Source organism: Phyllobates terribilis, unplaced genomic scaffold (genome assembly GCF_046119375.1).
Source record: "Phyllobates terribilis strain yellow unplaced genomic scaffold, ASM4611937v1 Scaffold_5__5_contigs__length_657084704, whole genome shotgun sequence".
Classification (NCBI taxonomy): Eukaryota; Metazoa; Chordata; class Amphibia; order Anura; family Dendrobatidae; genus Phyllobates; species Phyllobates terribilis.
Genome location: NW_027362765.1, coordinates 218,984,573 through 219,000,266, shown reverse-complemented (window position 1 = coordinate 219,000,266; position 15,694 = coordinate 218,984,573). Strand labels below are relative to the sequence as shown.

The 15,694-nt window shown below is 40.5% G+C and overlaps 1 protein-coding gene across 4 annotated transcripts in view; it reads right to left on the bottom strand.

The window, feature by feature from the left end:
* Positions 1-15,694, bottom strand: part of PTPRT (protein tyrosine phosphatase receptor type T) — a 526,727-nt gene that overhangs the window by 130,534 nt on the left and 380,499 nt on the right. For 2 of the 4 annotated variants that reach the window (XM_073683800.1, XM_073683802.1), the window contains one exon: positions 8,137-8,166. The exons of 1 other annotated variant lie outside the window; for it this stretch is intronic. In XM_073683800.1, the coding sequence (XP_073539901.1) occupies positions 8,137-8,166 (30 nt within the window). The remainder of the gene's footprint in view (positions 1-8,136; positions 8,167-15,694) is intronic. One more of the 4 variants, XM_073683803.1, reaches the window with a different exon arrangement.

Here is a 15,694-nt window from a genome sequence, read left to right as displayed (position 1 = left end):
GAAGCAGCGCTCCGGCTTTAGATTATGCAGAGGATTTTAAATACACATCTATACAGGTGAATGACACATTTAAACAGATCGGAATCAGTCATTTCATTATTTCTTCAGTATTTATCTCAAAGGTCTAATGCACAAGGCAATGCCATGTGCAGGACGATGAATGGCGTCACAACCATTCCCTTACAGTTTTGAACTACATGCAGGAAACTCCATGTGCCTCCATGATGCTCTGTCAGGTGGTGTATGCCTCTAACAGCAATGTTTTCAAGGAAGAATATCTCTGTTAAAGGCTTGTTCACACGCTGCATTTTTTGCCGTGTTTTTTTTTCCATATGTCTCTGAGGTTGCTGAAATCTCATGCACATGCTGCTTATTTTTTCCTTGCGGATTTGAAAAGCAAAATCGTTTTTTTTTCAAATCTACAACATGTCAGTTCTTTGAGTGTTTTTTTTTTTTGCAGTGTTTTTCACCTATTGAAATTAATGCAAAAAAAGGAAGTAAAAACGCACATAAAAATGTATCAGTACACGTAAAAAATGCACGTATTTATGCAGTGTTTTTTCTACCAACACTCAGGTTTTAGCTGCAGAAAAATCTATTGCAAAAATTCAGCATGTGCACACAGCCTTAAAGGGAATCTGTCAGCAGGTTTCTGCTATGTAATCTGACAGCAGCATGAGGTAGATGCAAACTTGGAGGAAAAGTGGATATAAATCTGCGCTGCCAGAGATCCAATGTATTGTGAGAGACCAAAAATTGTTTGGATGCGGTTTTTATTTCTCAACGCGTTTCGAGGTATTCATACCTCTTCATCAGGACAAACCACAACCACAAACCAGTTCATTGTGGTTTGTCCTGATGAAGAGGTACTCTCAGATTACATAGCAAAAACCTGCTGACAGATTCCCTTCCAATTGGTATAGAAAGGGCAACGAAGATTCTTTTGTCAGAATCTTATGGAATCCTGACAGAAGAAAATCCCTCTCCTTATGAAATTAAAAGTACATGTTGATACAGCAAGACCCCATGCGTCTTTTTAGGTATCTTACTATAACGTTGTACATAATATGGCTGTATACACGATGGCTTATATTATTAAAAGTACAGATAAGCGGATCTTTTGAAATTCGAATTTGCTGACTTTGCCAAATTTTCCCCCAAAATTCGATTTGTGGCAAATAAATTTGAGTGAATCACAATGCTGGAAAGCTTGTACTTGCCTAGAAAATACATGTGGGAAACAGGAGAGAGAAAACACTGCTCACCATAAGAGCTTACACTCTACAGGAGAAAGAGAGATGACCCCGCTGACCATAAGAGCTTACACTCCACAGGAGAGAGTCTCTGAAGATGGAAAACGACTCTGCTGTACAAACTGTGATCCATTGGGAACCGCTGATCTCTGCTAGGCCAGGTACTGACCACTGTATAAGGTATGATAATCCGTGAAATGTCATAGCTGCAGGGCATAATGGGGAAACCCGCTAAGCAATGCAAAATGCCCACTCTATGATGCTTCAGCAGTGTGGGAAATGGTGATGGGGAAGGTTTTTTTTTTGAGAACCATAAATCGAATCTCAAAATGTTCGAATTCACGTGAAACTGGGAATTTCAGCAAATTCAACTTACAGTTATATGAAAAAGTTTGGGCACCCCTATTAATCTTAAACTTAATGTTTTATAAAAATTGGTGTTTTTGCAACAGTTATTTCAGTTTGATATATGTAATAACTGTTGGACACAGTAATGTTTCTGCCTTGAAATGAGGTTTATTGTACTAACAGAAAATGTGCAATCTGCATTCAAACAAAATTTGTCAGGTGCATAAGTATGGGCACCCTTATCATTTTCTTGTTTTAAATACTCCTACCTACTTTTTACTGACTTACTAAAGCACTTTTTTTGGTTTTGTAACCTCATTGAGCTTTGAACTTCATAGCCAGGTGTATGCAATCATGAGAAAAGCTACTTAAAGTGGCCACTTGCAAGTTGTTCTCCTGTTTGAATCTCCTCTGAAGAGTGGCATCATGGGCTCCTCAAAACAACTGTCAAATGATCCAAAAACAAAGATTATTCAACATAGTTGTTCAGGGGAAGGATACAAAAAGCTGTCTCAGAGATTTAACCTGTCAGTTTCCACTGTGAGGAACATAGTAAGGAAATGGAAGAACACAGGACAGTTCTTGTTAAGGCCAGAAGTGGCAGGCCAAGAAAAACATCAGAAAGGCAGAGAAGAAGAATGATGAGATCAGTCAAGGACAATCCTCAGACCACCTCCAGAGAGCTGCAGCATCAACTTGCTGCAGATGGTGTCACTGTGCATCGGTCAACTATACAACGCACTTTGCACAAGGAGAAGCTGTATGGGAGAGTGATGCGAAAGAAGCCGTTTCTGCAAGCACGCCACAAACAGAGTCGGCTGAGGTATGCAAAAGCACATTTGGAGAAGCCAATTTCTTTTTGGAAGAAGGTCCTGTGGACTGATGAAACCAAGATTGAGTTGTTTGGTCATACAAAAAGGCTTTATGCATGGTGGCAAAAAAACACAGCATTCCAAGAAAAACACTTGCTACCCACAGTAAAATTTGGTGGAGGTTCCATCATGCTTTGGGGCTGTGTGGCCAATGCCGGCACCGGGAATCTTGTTAAAGTTGAGGGACGCATGGATTCCACTCAGTATCAGCAGATTCTTGACAATAATGTTCAAGAATCAGTGATAAAGTTGAAGTTACGCAGGGGATGGATCTTTCAGCAAGACAATGATCCAAAACACCGCTCCAAATCTACTCAGGCATTCATGCAGAGGAACAATTACAATGTTCTGGAATGGCCATCCCAGTCCCCAGACCTGAATATCATTAAACATCTGTGGGATCATTTGAAGAGGGCTGTCTATGCTCGGCGACCATCAAACTTTACTGATCTGGAATTGTTTTGTAAAGAGGAATGGTCTAAAATACCTTCATCCAGGATCCAGGAACTCATTAAAAGCTACAGGAAGCGACTAGAGGCTGTTATTTTTGCAAAAGGAGGATCTACTAAATATTAATGTCACTTTTCTGGTGAGGTGCCCATACTTATGCACCTGTCAAATTTTGTTTGAATGCAGATTGCACATTTTCTGTTAGTACAATAAACCTCATTTCAAGGCAGAAACATTACTGTGTCCAACAGTTATTACATATATCAAACTGAAATAGCTGTTGCAAAAACACCAATTTTTATAAAACATTAAGCTTAAGATTAATAGGGGTGCCCAAACTTTTTCATATAACTGTAAACTCGATCCTCCATGGATCAATCCACTCATTTCTAATTAAAACCCCTTTAATACTTTATAATTTCCACTTATATGATTGTGCTAATTTCCAGCATCAGCACTAAGGTTTCACATGCATTGTATTTTTCATGATCCAAAATGCTAGCCAGCACTCGTTTTCTTCCATAAAAGTAAGTATTTTATTTAATCCTTGTAAAACCAACCAATCTTCAGTGGCAAAAACCAAAGCATCTAAAAAATTATATAGATGTCGGTAGCAAAATATGCAGACCCAAGAGAACAGAAACACATTGTGTTTTGCTGCTGATATCTATATACACTGCTCAAAAAAATAAAGGGAACACTCAAATAACACATCCTAGATCTGAATGAATGAAATATTCTCATTGAATACTTTGTTCTATACAAAGTTGAATGTGCTGACAACAAAATCACACAAAAATCATCAATGGAAATCAAATTTATTAACCAATGGAGGCCTGGATTTGGAGTCACCCCCAAAATTAAAGTGGAAAAACGCACTACAGGCTGATCCAACTTTGATGTAATGTCCTTAAAAGAAGTCAAAATGAGGCTCAGTATTGTGTGTGGCCTCCACGTGCCTGTATGACCTCCCTACAACGCCTGGGCATGCTCCTGATGAGGTTGCGGATGGTCTCCTGTGGGATCTCCTCCCAGACCTGGACTAAAGCATCCGCCAACTCCTGGACAGTCTGTGGTGCAACGTGACGTTGGTGGATGGAGCGAGACATGATGTCCCAGATGTGCTCAATCGGATTCAGGTCTGGGGAACGGACGGGCCATTCCATAGCTTCAATGCCTTCATCTTGCAGGAACTGCTGACACACTCGAGCCACATGAGGTCTGGCATTGTCCTGCATTAGAAGGAACCCAGGGCCAACCGCACTAGCATTTGGTCTCACAAGGGGTCTGAGGATCTCATCTGGGTACCTAATGGCAGTCAGGCTACCTCTGGGGAGCACATGGAGGGCTGTGTGGCCCTCCAAAGAAATGCCACCCCACACCATTACTGACCCACTGCCAAACCGGTCATGCTGAAGGATGTTGCAGGCAGCAGATCGCTCTGCACGGCGTCATCAAACTCTGTCATGTCTGTCACATGTGCTCAGTGTGAACCTGCTTTCATCCATCAAGAGCACAGGGCGCCAGTGGTGACTCTGCCAATCCTGGTGTTCTGTGACAAATGCCAAGCGTCCTGCACGGTGTTGGGCTATGAGCACAACCCCCATCTGTGGACGTCGGGCCCTCATACCACCCTCATGGAGTCGGTTTCTAACCGTTTGTGCAGACACATGCACATTTGTGGCCAGCTGGAGGTCATTTTGCAGGGCTCTCGCAGTGCTCTTCCTGTTCCTTCTAGCACAAAGGCGGAGGTAGCGGTCCTGCTGCTGGGTTGTTGCCCTCCTATGGCCCCCTCCATGTCTCCTGGTGTACTGGCCTGTCTCCTGGTAGCGCCTCCAGCCTCTGGACACTACGCTGACAGACACAGCAAACCTTCTTGCCACAGCTCGCATTGATGTGCCATCCTGGATGAGCAGCACTACCTGAGCAACTTCTGTGGGTTGTAGAGCCCATCTCATGCTACCACGAGTGTGAAAGCACAACCAACATTCAAAAGTGACCAAAACATCAGCCAGAAAGCATTGGTACTGAGATGTGGTCTGTGGTCCCCACCTGCCGAACCATTCCTTTATTGAGGGTGTCTTGATAATTGCCAAGACAGTTTGATTTCACAGAAGTTTGATTTACTTGGAGTTATATTCTGTTGTTTAAGTGTTCCCTTTATTTTTTTGAGCAGTGTATTTTTTATAAGCTGTTCTTGTACACAGCCACTGAAGTTTGGATGGTTTTATAAGGGTTAAATAAAGTATATTGACTTTTATGGAAGAAAATGAGTGTTGGCTTGAATTTTAAATCATTGTACTACCCACAGAGTGAAACTGACCTGCACGAAGAAGGTGAGCTGATAGCTACTTTACTTACAACTGCATTGTGTTTTAAATGGTTTGGCCAGAATTTTTTTTTTAAATAAATAAAATAAATACATTTCTTTTTGGTACAAAGAAGAGCAAAAGAAGCCACTGAAAAAGGAAGCACAACCTAATTATATTTCATCACACCTGGTGTTTTGGAAAGTCTATGATTTATAAGAAACATGTTTATGAGACTGTGAGGTCGGGTTTTGACTCCTCTGCAGCATCCATATATTCCTAAAACCATGCCCACACACGGTGGCATCAAATTTTGATGCTACCTTTAAAATTGTGTGGACACTGGCCACCACATTTAGACCTAGGGAGTGTTTCATCAGGACTGGCGAGAGGGGGGGTTTTGGAGCAGACACTCCTGATTCTTTAAGAGGCACACTTCTCTTAATGAATTAGTTTAGTCACGTAGTGACTTGCGCCACTTTGTGCACCTCACCACAAATCTTACTCCAGCATCTACTTGTGTGAGATTTGTGGTGGAGCGAATGCCGCCGCTCGTCATGAATTTGACAAGTGAGGGTCGCCACGCCCCTGTCATACCCCCCTACCGACCCAACTCCACCAACTTTGTCGAAGCTGGAGCAAGAATGGAGTGAAAATGCACAAAGTCCAATTTTTTTGTGCAACCTCACTTCGCTCAAAAATGTTGCGATTTTTTTCCTCCAGAAATCTGGTGAAAAAGCTTTGATGAAACGCCCCATAGTCTTTGCAGCATGCGGGTGTCCGGTGTCGAGATCCATCCCAAATCTAGTGATTTGACCATTTTTTGTGTTTTATTGTGTAAAAACATTGTTTCACAGTGGACTTTACTAACTTTCTAGACACTGATCAGCAGAATTAAAGTCACAGTGGGAACAAATCTTTACAACATGTTCAACATTAATTACATGTATGGCATGTGTAAAACATCAATGAAAACAGTAATTGGTTTTAGTAGTGCAATAAATAGTTAAATGGAGATCACTCAGGACGAGTCAAGTTACTTTACTACAAGTACACATGAATCTGGTAGGAATGATGCTGAGGAGGTGAGCACAGCTAAAGAACTCTACGTCAAGATCAATGAGGAGTAACAGTCAGGGGACATGACACAGGCAATTATAAAAACCCTTACATATAAAAAGTAGTTTTATGGTCTAATGAGAGAAATATACATAGGAATGGGCGAATTAAAGGGAATGTGTCAGCAGATTTCACTATGTAATCTGAGGACAGCATGAGGTTGGGGTTAAAACACTGAATCCAATGATGTGTCACTTACAAAGCTGTGCGCTGTTGTTTGTTTACAATGAAGGTTTTATCACTAGGACATTATCATTGTTGAGACTAGCTGCCTCTTGCCAAGTCATCCAATCATGCCTCCTGCTTTAATAAGCAGATTACTGTCAATGTAGACAGACAATGTACACAGAGAGCCTGTTGTGGGCGGGGTTAGCTTTCTCAGCTCTGTTGCATTATATATCTTAAAACTCTAATTGTATCACAACTGCTGCACCCAGTAAACTATGTGACACATCACTGGAATCAGGGTCTCTTTTCCTACATTATGCTGCTGTCATATGAGTTAGCAAAAACCTGATGACAGATTCCCTTTAAGCCACCAATTTAGTGGTTTGATGTCAAAACAGCTGTTGGCTTTTGGCCCTCCATCCCACTTGGCAGAACTTGGGAAGAAGAACTAGGGAAAACTGTAGCATCTCCATATGTGCAATGTTGCAGCATGTTCATACAGACAAAAAAAAATCATTATTTATTTTTCTATAGTTTAATGATATACAAGCTTAAAACCATCTATGTCCATTCAATATTAGGGCCGGGAATATTTTTTATAGAGACCACGTTCTAGTATTTAAATATAGGGGGGCAAATGCTACATATTACAAATCAATATGGTATTTAGGAGCACTGTGAACCTAAATCAGGACAACAGGATCCATCAGCAAATTTAACTTTTTTATGGTTTACTTCACATGCCATTAAAAAGGGGTCCATAGTGTGCCATAGCAGTCTGCAACCTTCCTACAGGATGCAGGATACAGGCTGTCATACGGCAGTCTTTAATATGTAGACAGGATGCTGGAGGATATAAAGGGATTTATTTGCATTTATAAAGCAATATATGAAGTGTTAGATATAGATATTTTGTAAAAGCTAACTTGTATTTAAGGCTATGATACCCTGTACTCTGCAAACAGCTGGTAAGAAAATTAGAGCAAACTAGGAGAATATGGCACCTGGATCTACTTCAATGCTCCCATAGAAATTTCAGAGCTAGAGTTTGGCATGTTCTAATATCCAAAATGATGAGCAGAATTAGGAACCAACATCTACCTACTTCTTTTATCATACATATGAAGAGGAACAGATTGTAAAAGGGGTGGGGATGAGATGGGAGGGGGTCAATTGCTTCCACTTAGGGGTCAACACCACACTTTCCAGACATAAAAGTTCTAAATATTTCAAGAATAATGAACAGCAACACCTGCCTGTGCGGGGTTCTGCAAAGGCAGGTGCTCCTCTACTGCCTAAAGATGAGCATCCAAGTTCAGGTGTTCACCAGGAGAGGACAACTCTTCACAAGGAAATGGAGATGAGTTTGGAGTGACTGGTACTCATGGGGTGTTTTACCTACACCTACACCTTATACTGCGCCAATAAACAGGGGAGGGAACCTTACTAAACATTTTGTCCATGATCCTCAACCTGCCCCAATGTGGTCCATTACTAAACTATTGATTTCCTTCATGCAGCTCAGTATGTAACATATGAGTAAGCCATGGAATAAGTAAATGGGTATGGGTGAGGGTATGTGTTAATGGGGGGAGGGTGATTTCTGCAGGTACTTACAGATAGTATGAATAGGAGTACACATTTCTTCTAGAGGATGGAGAGCGGTCACATGGGGGGGACCGAAAAGCGAGAAATAAAAAGAAAAAGAGGAATAATTAGATGCGACAGCATGACCTCACCAGGATGACAGAGTGACATTAGAGAGGTGTATGGAAGTGAAGAAGCAAAGCACAAAAATGTATAACTTAAGGGTGTATAGACATAGCTGTTTTTCTGAAAATCTGAGTCAGATAAATGTTTCCTTTTCCCATTTTACCCAGGAGTATATTTGGAATAAGTAAGTCCTGGTTTGTGGACCCTTTTTCCATGTGCTTTGTCTGTTATTCCAGCTCATCCTCATTCAAATGAATGGAGCCAAACTGCTAAGCTGCAATACCAGACACAACCCATGGATCAGTGTGGCACTGTTTCTGTGAAAAATAACAGACCTTAAGTTGCTTTCTCATTCTCGATAACATCTTTAAAAGGAACCTGTCACCAGGTTTGACCAATATGAGACACGGCTACCACCTTTCAGGCCTGATATACAGCATTCTATAATGCTGTATATATGCCCCCAATCTGACCTCCAAGACAAGAAAAAGAGCTTTTATTATACTCACCTGGGGGGTGGTCCAGTCCGAGGGGTGTGGCTCATCTTGATCCAGCACCTCCTTTCTTCTTGCAATGCCATCCTCCTTCTTGCTTCATGTGGATGACGTATCCCTACGTCATCCACACAGTCTCCCCGGCATCGCGCTCCTGCGCAGGTGCACTTCTCTGAAAGGTCAAAGAGCCCTGGCACATGCTCACTGCAGTACTGTACTCTGCCTTAGTGTGGATGATGTATGGGATGCATCATCCACAAGAAGCAAGGAGGATGGCATCGCAAGAAGAGAGGCGCCAGACCAGGACCAGCAACGCCCCTCAGACCGGACTGCCCCCTGAGGTGAGTATAATAAAAGTTCTTTTTCTTGTCTTGCTGGTCGGATCGGGGGCTTCTATACAGCATTATAGAATGCTGTATATGAGGGCTGAAAGGTGCTTGCCGTATCTCATATTAGCCAAACCTGGTGATAGATTCCTTTTCATTTGTATTGTGTAAAACTTTCCTGTCTTTCATTGACTACTTTTCTTCTCTATAATAGAGGTTCCCAACCTTTGTATAGCTTGTTGTAAGCAGCACTGCTTTGTAACAGGAGATGGATCAACTATATAATAAAAAAGACTTTGCACCATCTGGTTAAATGCTACTGAAATTACCTAAATAAAATAAATGTTAAGATAGCACAATTCTGAAACACATAAAGCCAATGAACCATCCTAACACTGCACATTTTCTAACAGTCTTGAAAACAATACACCCAGATACTTGGAAGCTTGCCTGATCCAGAAATCTTCAGACTAGCACTTACAATCTCTATTGGAAAGAACTTGTAAGTGCTGCGCTCCTTGCCTAAGCCTCCTCTGATACCCTGCAGATCGGTGACCTAGGCAATTAGTAGTGAACAACAAAATTAAAAATCCCTCCATTATTAAAAATGAAAAGAGCAAAGTTAATCTTTTTTTAAGAAATTTGCAATTTTCCCATGAATGATAATTAGACAACCTCTTTAAGGATACATTGAATAATTGCAAGTTGTGATGTCAAGTGCCAACCAGGGGCATTGTAATAGGGGTGCTTAGGTTACTGTTACACATAGTCCCGGAAGCCTGAGGGGCAATTTATGAGGACACCAATCCAACAAATAATGCAAGATAGTTGTGTGCCCTATTACAGATGGTCCTAAATAGGAATTATATTTCTTGATGCCTTTTACTATTAAAGAAGCACTCCCATCTCTGTATTTTTTGTATTAAATGTGTGTATATGTGCAAGTAATGTAGTGTGAGTGTATTAATATACTCATCTGCCTCTGTTCCTCCAGTGTCCAGTGCTGTTCTTCGCCTCTTCTCAGTGACGTCACCGCTCTGCAGACTTTCTTGGTCACGCTGCACTCTGTGTGACTGAGAAGTGACTTTTACATTGTAAGTCTATGGAGCATCAGAACAAGGGTCAGAACGAGGCTCTATAGACTTATGGTACATTGTAAAAGAGACTTCCGGCTTGGGCATAGAGCACAGAGTGAGCCGGAGAGTCTGAAGAGCAGTGACATCACTGAGAAGAGAAGCCGAAAGATGCTGGATCCTGGAGAGAGCAGCGGTAGATGAGTATATTAATACACCGACACTACATTACATGCACATATACACAAATTTAATACAAAATATTATAAATGAAAGTGCTTTCATAACATGCATTTACTAATATCATGCTGCAAGTTATACATAGGTATTTAAACTGCTAAAGACAAAATTGCATCTTAGAGGATACTTGCATCCAAGTTCTGACCTCTTTATCACTTGCAAGGTGATGATGCACATTACGCAGGTTGAATTTGAATAATTTGTAAGCTTGACAATTTTGGCGGAACTGGCGCTTTGGAATCAGAGTTGTGGAGTTGGACCTAGCTTTGGTTTGAGTTAGTAAAAATGTTCCGACTCCAACTTTAAAATGTATTACCTGTTAATAATATTGTAGAATTAATTTATTAATTCTCATAAGAATTTAGAAAAGTTATTTGTTCAGAAACTGTATTGAAATAATTGAAATAAATATGTTTTATGTTCTATCTTAGTAGCCTGATTATTTACATGATGGGGAGGAAAAAGCCTGAACTTACCATTTTATTACAGCAGATTAGTTATTGATAATTATTGGCCAGTTCTAATTAGCTAGAATCAGAGTCTGGAAAAATAGAGGGACTTTGGCTTGCCAACTCCACAGCCCTGGTAAAGAGGGTTGAGTGTGTTGAATTTTGATTGATATCTCTCAAAGGTGTATGAGTGAATTAACTTTTTTGTTATCACATACTTAGCGATATACAGCGATGTGAAAAAGTGTTTTCGCCCTTCCTGATTTCTTATTCTTTTGCATGTTTGTCACACTTAAATGTTTCAGATCACAAAACAAATTTAAATATTTGACAAAGATAACACAAGAAAACACAAAATGTAGTTTTTAAATGAAGGTCTTTATTATTAGTGGAAATAGAAATCCAGACCCACAGGGTCCTGTGTGAAAAAGTGATTGCCCCCCAAAACATAAATTAACTGTGGTTTATCACATCTTTGGGAAGCTGAGTTCAATTCCCCTAGCCAGAAAAGAAGAAAGGACAAAGGGGCACAAATGGGTGAAACCTGGATGTGAAGGGGTTAAAAGAAACTGGTGGGGCTCACCTTACTAGGTTGTGCACCCCTGCACAACCTCGGACAAGACAAGAGGGAGATGCTGACACAGCTCGCATGCCGCAGGAGGGCTGTAGACCGGCAGTCACGTGTCCCTGCGTCAACACAGGTCCTGAAACGATCGCATGCCGCTGCCAGCTCACGCACCACTGGAGGGTTGGATTCCAGCGGTCATGTGACCAAGCATCAGCAAGGTCCTGGAGAAACAAGGGGTAAAGGCAAGGTCCTAGAAAATCTCCAAGCAATAGGCAGCTCCACCGCAATCCTCAATGAGGGAAGTAGGCAACAAGGAAAAAGAAAAAAGAAAAAGAAAAGGTGGTTTGGAAGGAGCGCCAAATAGCTAAGATGAGGCACTTTTTTTCCACCGAAATGCGTTGTGATTAATAAATAAAAAAAATTTAATTCCACTTATTTGCCTCATCCTAGCTATTTGGCACTCCTTCCAAACCTCCTTTTCTTTTTCTTTTTTCTTTTCCCAATTCCCCTAGCCACACATAGGCCCGATTACTTGCACACCTGTTCTCAATCAAGGAATCAGTTAAATAGGACCTGCCTGACAAAGAGAAGTAGACAGAAAGGTTCTCAAAAGCTAGCCATCATGCTGCAATCCAAAGAAATTCAGGAGCAAATTAAAAACAAAGTAATTGAGATCTATCAGTCTGGAAAAGGTTATAAAGCTATTTCTAAAGCTTTGGGAATCTAACGAATCATGGTGAAATTGGCGAAAACATGGAACAGTGGTACACCTTCCCAGGAATAGTTGGCCGGCCAAAATTACCCCAAGATCGCAGCGACGACTATTCCAAGAGGTCAAAAAGGACCCCACAACAACATCCAAAGAACTGCAGGCCTCACTTGCCTCAGCAAAGGTCAGCGTTCATGACTCCACCATAAGAAAGGGACTGGGCAAAAATGGCATGCATGGCAGAGTTCCAAGACCACTGCTGAGCAAAAAGAACATAAAGGCTCGTCTCAGTTTTGCCAGAAAACATCTTGTTGATCGCCAAGACTTTTGGGAGAATACTCTGTAGACTGACGAGACAAAAGTTGAACTTTTTAGAAAGTGTATATCCCATTACATCTGGCATAGAAGTAATACAGCATTTCAAAAAAGGAACATCATACCAACAGTAAAATATGATGGTGGTAGTTTGATGGTCTGGGGCTTTTTTGCTGCTTCAGGACCTCAAAGACTTGCTGTGGTAAATTGAGCCATGAATTCTGCTGTCTACCAAAACATCCTGAAGGAGAATGTCTGGCCATCTGTCCGCGACCTCAAGCTGAAGCGCACTTGGGTTATGCAGCAGGACAATGATCCAAAACACACCAGTAAATCCACTTCTGAATGGCTTAAGAAAAACAAAATTAAGACTTTGGAGTGGCCAAGTCAAAGTACTGAACTTAATCCGATTGAGATGCTGTTTTAAAAAGGCGGTTCATGCTCGGAAAACCTCCAATGTGGCTGAATTACAACAATTTTGCAAAGATGAGTGGGCCCAAATTCCTCCAAAGCATTGTAAAAGACTCATTGCCAGTTATCACAAATGCTTGATTGCAGTTGTTGCTAAGGGTGGCCCAACCAGTTATTAGGTTTAGGGAGCAATTACTTTTTCACACTGGGCCCTGTAGGTTTGGATTTCTTTTTTTCCTTAATAATAAAGACCTTCATTTGAAAACTAAATTTTGTGTTTACTTGTGTTATCTTTGTCTAATATTTAAATTTGTTTTGTGATCTGAAACATTTAAGTGTGACAAACATGGAAAATAAGAAAATAATAAGAAATCAGGAATGGGGAAAACACTTTTTCACACCACTGTATATAAGACTGTGACTTACAGTTCTAAAGCACGTGATAGACTATGCTATAGATGAGTGCCTATCAGACCATGTGTCACCACTAAAAGTCAACTGGTGTAGAGATCTACAAGTAAATGTATATTTCTTATGTCATTATGATATAGTAATTCCACCTTGCTTTTTTAATATATAAAGAATATTTTATATAATTTTATGTTTGTTGATGCTATTCAGTATCATATATAGTATGATAACATTTATTAGAATTACTAGTGGGCCCTTGTAGGACTTGGGACTCTCAAGATACAACTCCCAATCCCTGTGTTATAGATCTTTACCTTTATAATCCTATTTGACAATATGGAAGCCCATCTGCTAACTCAAATTCTCTGTCTGTAGAGACACCTGTTTATAGTGAACTAGAACTATAGAATATTTCACTATTTCATGGTAAGTAATGCTAAAGAAGAAACTGAGCTCTGCCGCGTCTGCACTGAACTGCATCCCCCGTAATTCTGCGCAGCCCTGAAGAAGATGTAGAGCTGTCCCTCACCGTACATCTCTAACTGTATTACGCTAGCTGATCCATAGACGCATTTTAATATCTACAACACAAAGTGACAGTGATAAATAAATATGGGATGATATACATAGGGATATGCTGACAGACACAGATATGTATGCTAATGCTCAGGGCTAATAAATGGGTGCGGAAATGCTTTAAATTGAACTCATGCATAGGATGATAAATGCACAGATTACAGGATGGAAATGTAGGCGCCGGGAAGAAGCCAAGGACTGCGAGATAATGCTGTGACGTACAATTGTGGCTAACCTACACCTACCATCCAAAAGCTATACATTTCTACATCACTTCCAAATAACGTCTGATTTTAACCATTTGATGAAAAATATGGATTCATTGGCTAATCTTGTACCCAGATTTTGTACAGTATGGAGCACTGATGTGTATAGGCAAAGTCTTTAATCGGATACTGATATAGTAACCTGTTTTATTTGCTTTCTTTGGAAGTTTTCCAGATTTATAAAATCCACAATACCTCATATAACCATGTCTAGAATGAGTCTTGGCTTGTAAGGGCCCCAGACATGGCTTATTAATAAAGAATAAAGGCAATGAAATTGACAACCATAGATATCACTGATATTAATGCTCTTCTGTTGTAACCAAACGAATAGAGAATTGTGCAATGATGAGACCCTAACATAAATGACCCCCTGGCAAGGCAACCCCCAATCTGAAATATTGTTATCCAAACCAGTTAACTCATTAATCGTGTGTGAGTGAGCTTTATGGTTTATGCATACTACAAAACCTTAAATAAAGACTTTTCACACTGCACATATGCATTATAGAGGGGATGTCTCCATTAGCCTGTGCATACATTTAGAAGTGCAGTATGAGCCCAATAAGCTATGAGTATCAAGTTATGGATCCATATACACCAATGCTTATTGCAGCATATTGTGCGTAAGGCATTGGTTTAGTGTTATGTTTCTCCAATCCGAAGCCCATCTGACGTGTATGCATTTTTTTACATGTGCTTACCTACACATTCAGAAACATACATTATTTATCATGACAATCTGGACAGCCTGGCTTGAAGTACTCAGACACTTAAGCTGCATTTACAAATGCAGCTTACAAATCTCGGTCAGAAATGACTATTCTTACGTACACTCATTTGGCCAATTATCAGCCCCTGTAAATGGGTCTTTTTCTTCTAATTTGATCATTTCCTGTACTCTGAATTCTTTCAGGTTAGTTAGATTTTGGATTATGATATAATATATAGTGGGGAAAATAAGTATTTGATACACTGCCGATTTTGCAAGTTTTCCCACCTACAATTTTTATTTTAATCCACGATTGCGTAATGTGTTACTAATGGTAATGTTTGAGACTGTGGTCCCAGCTCTCTTCAGGTCATTGACCAGGTCCTCCCATGTAGTTCTGGGCTGATTCTGACCTTTCTCAGAATCATCCTTACCCCACGAGGCGAGATCCTGCATGGAGCACCAGAGGAAGATTGACACTCAGCTTGTGTTTTTTCCATTTTCTAATAATTGTTTTTGCCTTCTCACCAAGCTACTTGCCTATTGTCCTGTAGCCCATTGCAGCCTTGTACAGGTCTGCAGTTTTGTCTCTGGTGTCCTTAGACACTCTTTGGTCTTGGCCATGGTGGAGGGGTTGTAGTGTGATTGATTGAGTGTGTGGACAGGGGTCTTTTATACAGGTAACAAGTTCAAACAGGTGCAATTAATGCAGGTAATGAGTGCAGAATAGGAGGGCTTCTTAAAGAAAAACTAACAAGTCTGTGAGAGCCAGAATTCTTGCTGATTGGTAGGTGATCAAATACTTATTTCATGCAATAAAATGCAATTTAATTATTTAAAAATCATACAATGTGATTTTCTGGATTTTATTTTTAGATTCTGTTTCTCACAGTTGAAGTGTACCTACGATAA